This window comes from Neolamprologus brichardi, chromosome 4, assembly GCF_056152115.1.
Source record: "Neolamprologus brichardi isolate AB-2024 chromosome 4, ASM5615211v1, whole genome shotgun sequence".
NCBI classification, from domain to species: domain Eukaryota; kingdom Metazoa; phylum Chordata; class Actinopteri; order Cichliformes; family Cichlidae; genus Neolamprologus; species Neolamprologus brichardi.
Genome location: NC_142107.1, coordinates 17,862,112 through 17,877,841, shown reverse-complemented (window position 1 = coordinate 17,877,841; position 15,730 = coordinate 17,862,112). Strand labels below are relative to the sequence as shown.

The 15,730-nt window shown below is 40.9% G+C and overlaps 1 protein-coding gene across 1 annotated transcript in view; it reads right to left on the bottom strand.

Annotated features, from left to right (window-relative positions):
* The window catches only part of plcl5 (phospholipase C like 5), a 67,707-nt gene extending 57,582 nt beyond the window's left edge, over window positions 1-10,125 (bottom strand). Inside the window, exon 1 of the mRNA XM_006798237.3 lies at window positions 9,299-10,125. Coding sequence (XP_006798300.2) covers window positions 9,299-9,601 — 303 coding nt within the window. The 5' untranslated portion in view covers window positions 9,602-10,125. The remainder of the gene's footprint in view (window positions 1-9,298) is intronic.
* Window positions 10,126-15,730: the final 5,605 nt, after the last annotated feature.

Genomic DNA, 15,730 nt, shown 5'->3' with positions numbered 1-15,730 from the left:
GCACACAATGATTTTCACACAATTAGGTTTGCAGTTATACAGTACTCTGCGCTGATTACCTGAAGTTGGCATCCTGACAAGCACAATGCTCAATGTGAAGGCTGAAAATTTCATATAACTCTGTGTATTAAGCTGCGGTTCTAAATAAGACTGAGCGAAGAGTCAGCCTACAAGCATCATCTGAATGATCATTTAAAGGAGCATCAATTTTACAGACAGTAATTTTCGTCAAGCTAATCATTGCTGCTGTTTGTCATTTCTACTGGACATTTAATGTCTTTAATGTTTTGCTAAGCAAACACAATTATTAATAAAGTCTCTAATAGAATAAGCATTAAATGATCAATGATTAAAAATCTAAACAACAAAGACTACAAACTGAATCAGACTTTCGATATTTTGGTCTACTTGGCAGGTTTTGTTACTTTGTGTTGAACATGCATTTCAGTCAACAGCAGAAAGAAGTATTGAAATTTACACCCTGAAACCACAAATATTTGACCGAAAGCCAAAAACAGATTATAAAATACAGTAATTTCACCATGCATCTATCAACAGAGATGTAAAAACAAAGCAAGCTCCTCTTCTCATCTCAGAAGCAGAAAAATGCACTTGTGCAGTCCAGCTTTCAGTGTGAATTACATAAGATCAGTCCCACGATTATGAAAGGTGTAAATATGCTGAGGTTTGAGGTTGGCAAGGTCTTGACATGGTGAGCGCCTCGAAGCGGAAAAGCACACATAACAAAATTAATAAATAAATATCTAGCAAAGTGGGTACACAAAAATCGAGTACACGAGTATCCATGCTGACAAGAAGAAAGAAATACTGAAACCAGACAGCATGATTAAGCTACAAGTCTCTTTAAACCAATCAGTGTTCATAGCTGTAGAAACTTGGTGACAGTAAACATGATGCAGGACAGCGCTGGATACCGATAGCTGTAAATGCTGATGAGACAGGCTGGAGTAGAGACAAGCCTCATACACTTCTTTTTTTAACCCTTAAGTTCTAAAGATTTCAGCAACAGAAGCAATCGATGCAGTGCTAACTGGTTCATTCATGGAAATCCACATGAATGAATTAAATACACAAATAAAGGGGGGGCGGCACCGTGGTGCAGCGGTCAGCACCACAGTTCTTTCTTCATAGCAGGAAGGACCTGGGTTTGAACCCAGTCTGTTTGTATGTTCTTCCAGTGTCTTGTGGGTTTTCTCCTGGTACTCCAGCTTCCTCCCACAGTCCAAAGACATGCATGGGGTTAAGTTAATTGATCGTTCTAAATTGGCTGTCAGTTTGACTGGTTGCCTTTCTATATGCCTTAGTTTTGCAACAGATTGGCAACCTGTCCAAGGTGTACCCTGCTCTTACACTATGACAGCCAGGATAGGCTCAGAACAGTAAACTCATTTATGCATTTATGCTGGACTTCGCTTGATGACATTAGAACCTCATTTATGTATAGTAGTCTAAAACAGCGGTCCCCAACCCCCGGGCCTCGGACCGGTACTGGTCCGTGAGTCGTTTGGTACCGGGCTGCGAGAGTAGAGGCTCAGGTGTGAAATGTATGGTTTTCAGGGTTTTTATCGGTTTTCAGCGTTATTTTGTTATCGTTTTTATCGTTAACTCGGTTTTCCTGGGTCTTTTCACGTGTGTTATGAATAAATCTTCTTTTTTTCGGTACCAGTACTAGTTTTATTTTGTTGTATTTATCCGCGACACCTTAAAGGCCGGTCCATGAAAATATTGTCAGGCATAAACCTGTCCATGGCACAAAAAAGGTTGGGAACTGCTGGTCTAAAAGGTGTATTTCAGTGTTGTATAGTCATACATGCCCTTATTCTGTTGTAAAATATGACAAAAAAAGTGCAGCAGTACCTTCTTTTTTTCCCTGTAGGGCAGCGGTCCCCAACCTTTTTTGCGCCATGGACCGGTTTCATTTCACACCTGAGCCTCAACTCTCGCGGCCCAGTACCAAACAACTCACGGACTGGTACCGGTCCAAGGCCCGGGGGTTGGGGACCGCTGCTGTAGGGGAATTACTGTTGCCAGCAGTTACTTTGAAAGTTACTTTGAAAAAGTAATTAATTATTGTTACTAGTTACTTCTTCAAAAAAGTAACTGAGTTAGTAACTGAGTTACAATATTCTAAAAGTAATTAATTACTTGAAAAGTAACTATTGCGTTACTTTAAAAAAACGTTTAACCCTCTGGGGTCCAGGGTATAATTGGCCATTTTTAAACATTTCCCTCAACATTTTACCTTTAAAAACTATTTTAAAGGTAAAAACTACTATATGATAACTTATGGCAAAGGGGCGGGATTAAATAAGTGTTTACTTCTTCCCACCGTGTTTCCTTGTTAGTAACTGTAACGGCGTTGTAACGATAGGAATAGCAATTAGTTAGATTACTCGTTACTGAAAAAAGTAACGCCGTTAGTAACGCAGTTACTTGTAACGCAGTTACTTGTAACGCCGTTATTCCCATCACTGGTTGCCGGTAATATTGACTTTAAGCTTTACTAATATCTTTAACATAAACATAATACTAGCTCTGATATGCTTTCATGTAAATCCACCCAGAAGGTCAGACGGTCAGATGCTGACTCGCTTTCTTCCTCCAGCAAATCTCTGGTCTTATCTTACAATATTAACTTTCTCTCATCTTATTGTATTCTCACAGAAAGATGTGGCTGAAAGTTCAGTCTTTTGTCGCATACAACTGTTAGAAATTTCCATATCCCTCACATCATTCCCTCTACTGTTCAGGTTCTCCTCATGTTCAAATTTCAGTCTCAGAGATAAGTCTTCCTGACCACCCTGGCATGGCTTGTCTGCAGAAGATGATGAATAAATGATGCAAACGTGAAGACAGAGCTCTCTATCTGACAGACCAAACCTAAGAATGACTGAGTCAATAAAAGATATGAAAAAACTGATTTTAATATGTGTTAGCACTAGCCTTCTTTTCTCCTCTTGTGTTTCTGTGTAAGTGTGTGTCTGTGCACACGGACGCCTATGTGCATATGTGATCACGGTAACACGCGATCCTGATCACCATACTAAAGGGATTTCATATTCCTATCCATTTGTACTCGATAGTTATTACTGCCTCATTTATTATCAGCCACAACAGCTTGACTGGTTCCAGTTGGAATGATCCAATCCAAAAGAATTGTAAACCCCCCAATCCTTTGTTCCTTTTATCAATGCTGGCATGTTTTTCTGACAGTTGCACAATGGAACAGTAACAGTAAAATAAGCCTTATGACAGTAGAGCATTTGTACCAACAGCGAAGCTTTTGCTTTGAGGTTTTTCCCTCTTTATTTCTACAGCATGTACACATTCAAAGCTAACAAACAGTTCTGCTCGTACCAAAAACCTGCATCAAAAACTAGCATGTTTTTTTCAATTCAATTTTATTTATATAGCGCCAAATCACAACAAAAGTCGCCTCAAGGCGCTTCATAGATACAGAGAAAAACCCAACAATCATATGACCCCCTATGAGCAAGCACTTTGGTGACAGTGGGAAGGAAAAACTCCCTTTTAACAGGAAGAAACCTCCAGCAGAACCAGGCTCAGGGAGGGGTGGCCATCTGTTGCGACTGGTTGGGGTGAGAGACTTAGAGTTCTGTTTTCCACACAGAACTCTAAATGGGAATCAGTGAGGGGACCAGTCAATATTCTTACTAATAAACAGAAGTAATTATGCAATTGGCATTAAAAAAAAGTCATCATCCGTCCGATATGTTCATGGTTCGAAACATGCAGCTTTTGTATTTTGCAAAGGATTGCAAATTGTTTCATCATTCACAGAAAGTACTCTTGAGGATGCACTGTTACATTCACTTTCTGTCTTACTGTATATTGACAGAAAAAGAAAACATGCGATGAGAGGAAGTGGCATGAAGGCAGTAAACGCATGCAAAAGCAAAGCCTGATGGAGATGGTGCAGTTCTCACAGACATTATCTTTCAAACCTCTCATCCCCTAGCTCAGATGAACCTGGGAATGATCAGATGACATATCTGACCATTATTCAACCTTACAACCACTCTACAGAAGAGCCAAGACCATACCAGACTCTACTACAGTGTATGTTCAAACCAATGCCCTGCCTGGATTGTTTCAGCCGCAGATTTTCTCTGGCATGAGTACCACATTGACATAGACAACCTGCCTATCCTCTGATGACATCACTGTTGTGCACATCCCTCAAGGATCATCAAGATAAGCCATCACCTCAAACACTCCCTGACGGTGTCCAATCAAATCACTTGTTCTCGTTTGATCTCTTTGCAATTTGACACATGGGTAATTGGGGTTATAGTTAAAATCGCTATCCTTCAAGGGAATAAACCAGGACAAAGGATTAGGAGGCACCTTTGCTCCACGCACATGAATGGCCAAAAGTACAAGAGAAACTTGACTGGTTCGTGAGACCTTTTAACAATTTTTAAAGAAGCTGCTATAAAAATCTCCAAATCTTTGCTAGAACTGTATTTATAAATTTGCCTAGTCATCAATAATAACCTGCATAAGTTTGATCTGTTTCTTGAAAGCGCTTATAACCAAGCTTCAAAAACTCCAATAAAGACAGTGGCTCAAATATATCAAATTTCCCCACTGACCAGATCAAACGTACTGGCATTTAAAGCGCTTTAGACTCCAAGCTACTTTTTACCACACATTCACACAGTGCTTTATTCTCTGCACTTTAAGCGCTTTATCTACCTCACATCCGCAACCAATTTAGAGTCACCACCTCAAAGTCAAAAGACCTTCTTGCTGGGAGGCACCATTGCTAACCACTATGACACCATGCTGCACTTATGCTGCTTGTCCTTTCTATACTTTATGACGCAAGTCAGCTTCAAGGGAGGAAATTGTTTTGTTATGCCTATCAAATATGCTTAAAATAGCAAGTCAAAAACTTAAAACACACATAATTCGACACTCTAAAATCACTGTTGTTCAATAATTAGATTTGGGTGATCGTGAGCTTGTTCTCGTTTCTTGTTGGTGAGTGACCTTTACAAAACTGTTTATGATTTAGCTCCCCATTTGATGCTAAGCTGCGGTTTCACATACAATAAAGCCTATTTGAGATGTTTGTATTTCTCAGATTGCTGCTTTTAGAACACGAGCCAAGAGAGCGAGCGATGATTCAGCAGCCCCAGACGTCTGTAATCACCACTTCACATCTTCTGGTGCCTATTTTTCAACGCAGTGCAGATCTCTGCCTTCCAAAAATATCTAGGCGTTTAGTACAAGTTGCTGCTGCAGGACACATGGGAATTACTTATGCTCTTTGAAACCCATGAACAGACACACATTTTACCTAAACTTCAGTTATCTGTACCCATATTCCCTTTAAATTAAGTTTCTGGAGAAAGCTATTATTTTTCATAAAGCCTGTGATGGGAGTAGTGATGCATAAACAGGTTCTTATTCCAATTCTCATTTTCATCATCTCAGATGATCCCTCTATATGTAATCAGTGTTATTAGTTCAGGCTTGTACTGAGTTGTCCTCAGCCCTGGAAAGGATCAGACAAAGCTCACATTAGTGAAACAATAGCCAGACTCAGAGGCAGAGATTTAAGACACTGTCCTCATACGCGAAATATCCCCTACAGCTATGTTTCTATCCAGGTGTTCGACATGTTTTAAATTTCACTGGAATAATACAAACCAGAAGATCTGTCTTCGAAGAATTCAGTTATTCTGTTCTTGTAAAAAGTAAGGAAGCATGTGTGAAGTCGGTATACTGAAAAATATAATCAAACTGCAAGAATCCTCCAGAAATAATTCAAATAAGGAGATTCAAATTAAAATAACAGTTCATGTCCTGGTGACCATTCCTAATTAATCATACAAAACCCCTGTGGCATGAACTAGGACTGCTCCCTCATCAACCTTGGAGCATTATGAAATCCACTGATATCTGCCTGGTCAGCTTTAACACTGATACCACACAGGTCATCTGGCTGAGACAAGGGAAGGATGTCCTGAATTTGTTATCGAGACCAGGGGTATTCAAGCGCAGTAATAAACTGCTCTTTCTATTTATATGATAAATAAGTGGCGGGCTATGACCTTGAGATTCAAAGGAACATTTCAGCGCCAAGGATTATTTGGCATTATTTGGTAGAACGCTTTTCTCTAACAGAGACAAGAGTGCCAAAAATCTTGTCTTTCTTGGTTTAAACCCAGAGAATATTTTGTCCTTCAGATAAAAGAAAAAAACATTCTCAACATCTATCTTTAAATTGCATGAGTTGCATGCAAATTTGTAAATTACTTGATGTCTCATCTCAGATTATTTGAACATAGCATTTACCTGCCCCTATCTTCATCCAGGACATTCACTTTACTCAGTGGATTAATCCCCTCGCAAGGTCGGGCTCTTTTAAAGTACTCTATTGCATTCTGGAGGTGGGGAGGGGTACACTGAGTCATTTTGACTCAAATCTATTACATGAGATCAATGAAAAGTTGAAGTGATGTCCTGCCTCTCGTGGCAAAAGAGAAAAGAGGTGAAAGGGTGAGATGTTCTTATGCAAGAACAACTGATAACGGTGTGACCCGTATTGATTTTTATTTTCTGTTGAAGTGGGTTTATATCATTTATGTCTGTGCTTTTCTAATAAATTAGAACCTTACTTTGCGGGTCAAAATACCTTGCCTGTAAACCCATCTAGAATGCATAAAGATGAATGGAACAATATGCTAAATGTACTGTATATTATGTTGACTTGCAAGAATATCCGCCTTACATGCTTCGTAAAACACTGGTTGCTGCTTCACTAGCTGCGCTAGTTGTCAGTACCCTCCACCCTGCAGCCAGGCTGGAGCCGGCCTTGCAGCTGTCCACAATCCAACATTACATAACAAGGCTGCATCACAAACACCCCCCACCTACCCACCTCCCCAGCCACTTTGTAGTCTCTCCACCACGAAAATGTCACCCCGCTGAGGAAATTAGAAGAGGACAAACATGCAAACTTCTTCCTTCCAAGATTTGCATACCGAGGGCCAAGTTAATGTTCCGATGCAATGCTGGAATAGCTCGTTTGCTTCCTGATTCCCATGCACCCACAACTCCTTCACCTTTTAGATCTTGGCTTAAACAGACATGCAGTAAACTGCTGAAAAGCAGACATGTGCGCTGAAGCTACACAGAAACCAACTGCATAGAATGGTTGATCTATTTTTTCCCGCCATGCCCCGCTTGACCAGTGTATACTTTATCGTTATCTTATTAGTGGAGTGCATCGTTCTAGCGCCAACCAGAGAAATTAAACCCTACTTGGATGCACGATGAAGATTAGAAAGTAACATTTCAAGATATGAATGTCTGTCGGCGAATATCTACACGTTCTTCTACATGTCAAGACAAGCAACTGTAACAATATTTGAAGTATCATAGTAAGCTTATAGAGCAGAGGACTTTTCTAAACTTAACACTGTACCACGTAACGTGTAACATCCATCCATCCATCCGCTTCCGCTTATCCTTTTCAGGGTCGCGGGGGGCGCTGGAGCCTATCCCAGCTGTCATAGGGCGAGAGGCGGGGTACACCCTGGACAGGTCGCCAGTCTGTCGCAGGGCCAACACAGAGACAGACAACCATTCGCACTGTCATTCACTCGCACATTCACACCTAGTGGCAATTTGGATTATCCAATTAACCTATGCCCACAAGCTGCATGTCTTTGGACGGTGGGAGGAAGCCGGAGTACCCGGAGGGAACCCACGCAAACACGGGGAGAACATGCAACCTCCACACAGAAAGACCCCGGCCTGATGGTGGAATTGAACTCAGGACCTTCTTGCTGTGTGGCAACAGTGCTAACCACCATGCCACCGTGCTGCTAACGTGTAACATAAAAAAGGGAATTCAAACTATGCCCAGTTTGTAGTTTCCTTGTGTTTTTATCAGTCTGGCCTTCTTTTCGCTCCAAAATTCTATCTTACGTACCTTCTACTCTATTTCACCAAGGACATGCATGATGCAGTCAAGCGCACACAGACATCCAACAGCAAAAAGAGCCTCAGACACATCAGTGCACCTCTCAGAAGAGACCATACTGCATCACACAGGTATCACTTGTAACTAAGTAACACTCTGATGATAAGCGTTTTCCACAGATAATTCAGGATATTCAAATATCTACTGTATTCTTTTTTTCTTTTTCTGTAGATTCCAATCAGCCATCATTTTTAAGCAATGTAAACTGCAGACTGGCTCCTTTATAGCTATTTTACTGGCACTATAAATGGAATTTGCAGTGGATTTTACATCTGAAAGGTCATAAATGTGTGTGCCTATGTGTTTGTTTGAAGGTCTGAAGGAGAGTACTTTGTGTCTGTTCGCATTCAGGGGGAATCCAATAATAGGGGGTAACAAATAACCTGCCTGCATGCTGTCAGTTGCTATGCAAGCTGAGTCTGATATGACAGACGGCAACTAGTGTGTCCCACCTCCATAATACTCCTATATCCACCAGAGACCCCATGATGATCTGTCGCGCTAACAGACTGCAACAAGGCAGATATTATGCAGTAGCCTACTAAAAGCATGTAGAGTCACATTATATATAACATGAGGAAACTTGCCATTTTGACAGTGCAGGTTTGTGGAAGACAAGTTAATTAACCTCTAGTAATGGGAGCACTAATTAGGGTTGCGCGCCATTAAAAACATTAGAATGACACTATCCATTACTGAAGGAGCTATAAGAAGAAATGCGCATGCCCCGGCCAACGATCTAAATTTATATTGTGGGGAAAAAAGTTTCAAAGGACACCAAATTCTACACACCATCAGTCCGACTTACTTTCACTTCCACATTTCTTACCCCTGTAACAAATTCCAATTTAGATACAACCTAAGGATAACTAATATTATTATAATATGGACCTTTACGGTAACCTAATATCAGGTTTTCAAGGTGACTGAAAGTGTCCCGACTGGTTTGACACTAAGCAGGAAAATCCACACATGAAAACCAAAAAAAATGTTCTATGGAAACCTTAACGAACTTTTCAGCTTTATTCCCATAAGGCTATGAATTTTGACATTATGCCAAAGTTCTACAGGGCGCTGCAAAACTGAAAGCTGCCTAATTCTCATTTTTTTATGGGGCATTTACGGAAACTCTGGAAGTCCGCACACACATTTTTACTGCCTGCCTTGCTTTACAGCTGTAGCACCGCCACTTTGCAAATTCTCCTTGTGTCACCTTGAGGATCGGTGACAATGAGAATAAGTGCTTTAATCGCCAACCTTCATGATGCCGCAAGGTGTGTTTCCAGCTCCCTGACTTCTCTCCGCTGAATTATCACGGCTGCCACTCCCGATCCTTGGACTGCTGTGGTCCCTGTACCGTCCATTGGTGTAAACTCCCTCCGCCCCGTACCCCTGAGCGGCGGCCGACACCTCCAAGTACGTCCGGGTACCGGTCGGAGGTAGAGTGGCCGCATCGCCGGTGATCCCCGCAGCGTTGGTCGCGCCCTGAGCTGGCGGGGCGCTGATGGCAGGATCCAATAAATGTCCCGACACCCCATCTGAAGCGTGTACCCCTGCCATGATCCGCCGGTGTTACAGCAGAGCCCTCCCCGCCACAATGTAAAAACAACCCATTTTCTCAAACCACGGTGGACTTGCTGTCATCCGGGCGGCTCGTCTCCTTCACCGAATTACCGAGGCTGGTCCATCATCGGAGCGCACGGCAGCGTTGGTACTCGAGAGCCAGGCCGGTCAGACTGAACTGTCCTGGTGAAATAACAAGCAGACGGTGCACCCCACAAGCGCGACGTCCCCCGCTTTGCTTTCTGGAAGCGCGTGCTCATAAAAAAAAATGGAAATACAGACTTATGATCGGGGTTTGAGGATGTCGCTCCTGTTTGTCGCTTGCAGTTTCGTCTCCTTGCCCTGAAAAAAATCTGTTTCTCTCACCACGTCCGCTTCTCTAGACTCTGCGCGCATCGCCTCGTGCCAGCAACACTTTTGCAGTGCTTGCAAACTGGAGGAGATCTTCCCCTCTCAGGCATCCGCGGGACAAATTCAAGAACGTGAGAGCGCACTCGCATAAACGCGTGCGCACACGGACAAGTGCGTGCACCACTCCATCCAGTGTCGCGTGCGCAATCACGGCTCGATTCCTTGACGTGCACGCGCAGAGTCACTAAGCTTTGAAGCAAGCTCACCACGTTTGTGTGAGTGTTTTGGAATTTGTGGTGAGCATTTTAACATCTCTACAGTTTTAATGTCTCAGCAGACATTTTTGTCAAAATAAGCGCTCGTAACTAACTCACAAACTCCCTCTGCCAAGCAGGCTGCAGTCTCCACTAGAGGACGCTCCAGGAAGCCTATTAATGAGCCAAGAATAAAATGAAACATGGAAATAATACATAAAAATGTAAAAAAAAAAATTAAAAAAAAAAAAAAATCTTAAAAAATCTTAAAACTACTATTAAAAATACAGCGATTTACTCTAGCTCATTCTCCTCATTTTAGTGAAGATACACTTTATGAATTTCTTTAGCAGTACCCATATGGTTTATAGCAAAAACCAATAAAAAAAAGAAAATTTTTGAGGTCAAAAATAAATAAAAATTCATTTAAACAACATCAAACGTGGTCAAAACTTTAAAACAAATGAATCTAGTGGGAAATGAGTGGGTGTTATATAAAAACTAATACCTGAGCCCTTGAGCCCACATTGTATTGGGGGATTTCACTTACATGATTTGGTCCACTGGTTCCCACAGAAGGTAGGGTCACTGCTGATGAATACCAGTTCTTCTGGGTGATCCCTTTAACCCTATGATGAAACATTTCTGTCCTGATGTGAATGCACTCATTCAGATGACACACAGAGATACTGAATGGTTGGGTTGAATATAGACATTGTATCTCAAGTTCCACCATAATAATCAAAACACCAAATAAGGGGAATATCTTTTAGAAGAATAATGTTCAATCAGCAGCATGCAGCAGGGATCCTGAGACTTATAAAATCAATACCCCAGGCACACACTGAAGCTGTGCAGGCAGGATGCTGTGGCTCAACATCTTAAATACTGTGTAACTGATCCCTTGGCATTATATGGTGCCAAAATTTCATCATCTGTTAATTTCCTGAGGTATTGCAGACTGGAGCATACAGGTCAGTCCTGCAGCAGAAACTGTATGATAATGACCAGATCTAGCCTCAGAAACACAGCGTCCTAATTTCCTGGGTGGTTTTTGGATATTCAGGGCAATAAAGTACATTTCCACATTTATGTACTTATTGTAGTTTAAATGAGCATGCTTATGATGTGCATATGTACACTGTTTAATTATTTCATGTTTTGCAGTTAAAGCTAATGCCAGAACTCCTGCTCTTTTTTAACATCATATTATCACTCTTCATCTAGCATGCAAGGATGACCTTCCCAACTCTCCCTTCCCTACTTATGCACTAATTTAGGGATAATCAGCAGGAGCAACAGAGGACACTGAGTATTCAGTGCTCATTTACAATATACTTAATATTCACAAAGTAAACTGAAAATACTCTTGTCACACAGCCACATACATACCACAAACTGAGCATCTGCTGACATTTCTGAGGTCAGACGAGAAAACCTACAACAATGAGGGGTGTGACATTCAGTGTCAGACCAACTCACATCATCACTTGAGCTATAGCCCTTGAGCTGGGATAAGCAGCCTCCTTTATAACCCACTAAGAAGGCAAATCAAATCATGTCCAATCTGTATATGAAGAGACGTGTGCAGCAGAGAGCATGACTTGTGCTCAGATTTGTGAAATGTGGCCAGACTTATCAGTGCAAAAGCATCTCTATATCGCGAGCAGATTTGGTTCTATATTTGGGTGGTTATCTTTTACGTGAATGCTGCATGCTGTGGAGAAATTATTTCTGCTAAATCACAACACCCACGGGAGACACACACAAGATTATTGTGAACAGTATACAATCATCAGATGTGTTCAAAGGGTATGAAGGTCTGTAGAAATTTTTCATTCAGGATGCCTGTGTTTCTACTCGGTCTGACACCACAACGCACTACCCTACAGCTTCTTCTCAAGGACAGGTAGGATGTGGCAAGGGGATGAGAGAATGAAATGACCGCTGATATAAATAGGCAGTGACTTTTTTAAAGAGGAGGCTAGAGGCTTCTACCCCTTTCTTCCCCTTATTCGCTCGTTGCTCTCTCTCCTTTCCCTTCGCGATCTCTGAGGGTCATGTATTATGCATTCTCAGAAATTATTTAGCAAAAATCCTGCTTTTAAAAGCTTCCCCACCCACCCCGGCTGTCTCACTTTAATGTGAAAAGGCCTCAGACGACCGGTCTCCAAACTCAAGCGATAGTTCAAAAGAATTCCCAAGATGTGACCGCAGTCAGTCTTTTTAAAGGGGCATTATGCACCCACATTAACCGTATGTTAGACTGAGCTGTGATATACTTCTTTACTCACTGTGGGCATCGAGACCCAATGAATTACATCAGAATCACGGGAACTAAATAAACATTATTTTGTTTGACTGAGAGTAAAATGAGCTAAAATAACTGTGAGCAAGAAAGAGAAATACAGAGCAGGCCGCATCAGCAGTTTTAAACATTGAAATGGCAGTGATACTCTAAAATAACACCTTGTTGTTTTCTATTGAGGTTTGTTATAGTTTCCTGTGGCAGGATGTCAGCCATAGCTGTATACAGTAAGGCGCTGCTCCCTGCTGTTGCAGTAGCTGCCAGGTTCAGGCCAATGGAATCGCCGTTGCCGTACCTGCAAGCATCTAACGGCTCTCTCCTCCCTGAGTGCTGGGAGGAGTCACCTTCTCGGACATTTAAATGAAACCGCAAGAGCAAGGCATATATTAGTATATGGTGAGAAATGAGAACTCTAAATATCAGCGATGACTATCTATAGAGGAAGTTCACGATGTTCGCAGATGGGGAGCGGAGGGTGTGTCTTCCTGATCTTTGTCACCACTTCCTGTGCTAGCACATGTGATAATTGGTTAATCAGGAATCGAAACCACAAATAAAAGAATGAACATTAGAAACACTTTTTTTAACCGTGCTTCTTTTTTTTTTTTTTACACACTAATTGTGCACTTCCAATTGATTTTTTTAAGGACAAAGTCAAAAGAGATCACTGTCAGATAACTAGCCAGCTGCAATGCCAATGACCAAGCCGATCCTTCATGTCAACTACACACTACACAATCTTAAAGTGACACTGTTGTGTTGACAAACTCATCAAACTGACAGGTGGAAAAATAAACAGCTGGCAGCATATTTAAAACATGTTTGTGGTAGTTCCCACGACTGGGGCAAATTAGGGAGAGGGCCATTTGTGTCATTTTTGCCATGTATGTAGATGTTTCTTGCATATTTTCACACACTGTTCTGCAAAGTGACGATTCTTTCTCCAGAGGTAAACAGCCAGCTTACATCTTACTGTATAGATAACTTGCACAGACTGCAATGATTGCTAATTCATGACTACAACAATTATAGAAAGAGTACCGTGTGTGCAGAAGTTTACATAAAATGCTAAAAATGGAAAATGTGGACTGTCAACCAGTTCAACTTTTTGACTAATGTTGCACTTGCTCACCCGAGGCAGCATGGATGTACAGCTTGCTGCTTCTTGTATCTCAGCTCTAAACATTTCTTGGTTAAGATTGCTTCTCGACAACAACATCTTTTGATCTGCTACGAAGGCAGCGCTGCTGATGCCTGATCAGCTATCAGTTGCATCAGTGTGCGAGCTGAAGTGAATGATACACATCTTTTGGCTAGAATAAAGTCAACCTTAAAGTCGTCTTTGACGCCTGAGCTTCCGATGCATCATCAACTTCACTTTCACAATCTGAAGAACTGACTTCATTGCTCATGAAGAAGAGTTTCTTGCTCTGCGGTGATCTATTGTCAGATGTATTTCTCATCTTCAGTTCACTAGCCTTTACTATATGTCTATTTGTAGTGCTTGTCAAAACTTTGCAGATACCCATATCATTATGTGCATTGTAGTGATGTAGTCATTTGATGACCAGCTTTGTTCACAAAGTAATAAATCAGAAGATCATTAGATAATGACTCCTCTGAATAATGGGGGAAACTGAGCTCAATGTAACTCACTGACAGTGGCCTAATCTTGGCCCACAGAGGGCCAACATTTTGAGGACAATTTTTTATGATTTAATCTTAGACAGTAAATAATTGAAATACTCTTTGCACACAGCATAATGATTACGCTGCCTGATAATGTGAATAGAAGCAACAATGGACAAGAAAGTCTTTTACCTTATCAGGTGAAATCAACCCATGCAGTATTTTTTTCTTTTGGCAATTCTGCTATGTGCTTCAAAAGAAAAAGCTGTACTTTTTATCCATCATAGGACAAAGACAAGCACCTCTTAAGACAGATTATTGAAAATGTGGATATGGATACAGGTTCTGAAGAGAACATCCTATATACATCAACAGCATGCATGCCAGGAGTGAATCAGACATCAGTGTACCAGGATCTTCAGAAATGGTATTCAGACAGGAAAAGGGCATGCTAACAGTAGCAAAGAAGTGAAGGTGACCGGGATGGAAGGGGCGGGATTACCAGAAGATAGGTTACCAAATATACAGGACACCTAAAAATACCTGAATATCCCACAGGCCAATGGGAGCCATTATTTAGATGCAAAAAGATCTTCTGCACTATGACCATATTTGCATGTGAAAAGAAGCCAGCTCAGTGCTATGAATAAGACCCAAGCCATCAAAGATATCAGTCTGCATGAATAAGCTTTGTTACTGGTAATAATCGACACTTTTTCAATTGAAATTTAGCAAGAAGCACTGAAAAGCTGGCCCTTTTCTGATCCTGTGGACTCTGCTGACATCTAGTGGTGGCTCGTTATTTTGGTTCATAAAAGTTGGAATAAAGATAGAGATATTAAAGTACAGAATATGGCTAACAGCTGCTTCTTTGAAAAGTTTCTAGTTTTGTTTAATTTTAGCTGACTGTCCTCAAATGTTTTGCTGTTAAAATCACGAATTCATGCTTTTTAATATATGTGTCATGAAATTTGTCATCCTCACAGAAAGGAGACACAGTGACAATTTACAAGGTCAAGATTTATATATATATTTTATGCCCTTAACTCAGAAAATGTGCTAACCTATACCTATGTGTAGTTACACAACTATAGATGGAAAATAAAGTATCATCCTTTCATGAGCAGAGCAGAATCATTTTTTTGGGATTTCCTTACCTGGATGACTGAGCACACATCAAAGCATCAGGGGATAAACACACCTTAAAAGTATATTATTTTTCGGTTGACCTACAAAACAGTCTGCGCCCTCAAAACTGACATATCATATATATTTTATTACTTTCACTGCAAATGGACACAGTATAATTACTGTAGCCTAATTATAAAAGCATAATCTCATATATCTCACTTTGTCTATCTTCAGTATTTATTAATTTATTTAATTGTATCATTTGGGGGGGGGATTCTTCTTCTGTACACCACTACAGTGAATTTGAAATCAAACAATATTGCATTAACTGGGAATTGCAGCCATTATAATGCCTAATCCCCTTAACTACGAGGTTCAGTACTAATTGGGTAAAATATAGTTTTTAAATAAGGATTGTTTTTTTCAATATTTGATAAAAAATCCTTTGCAATT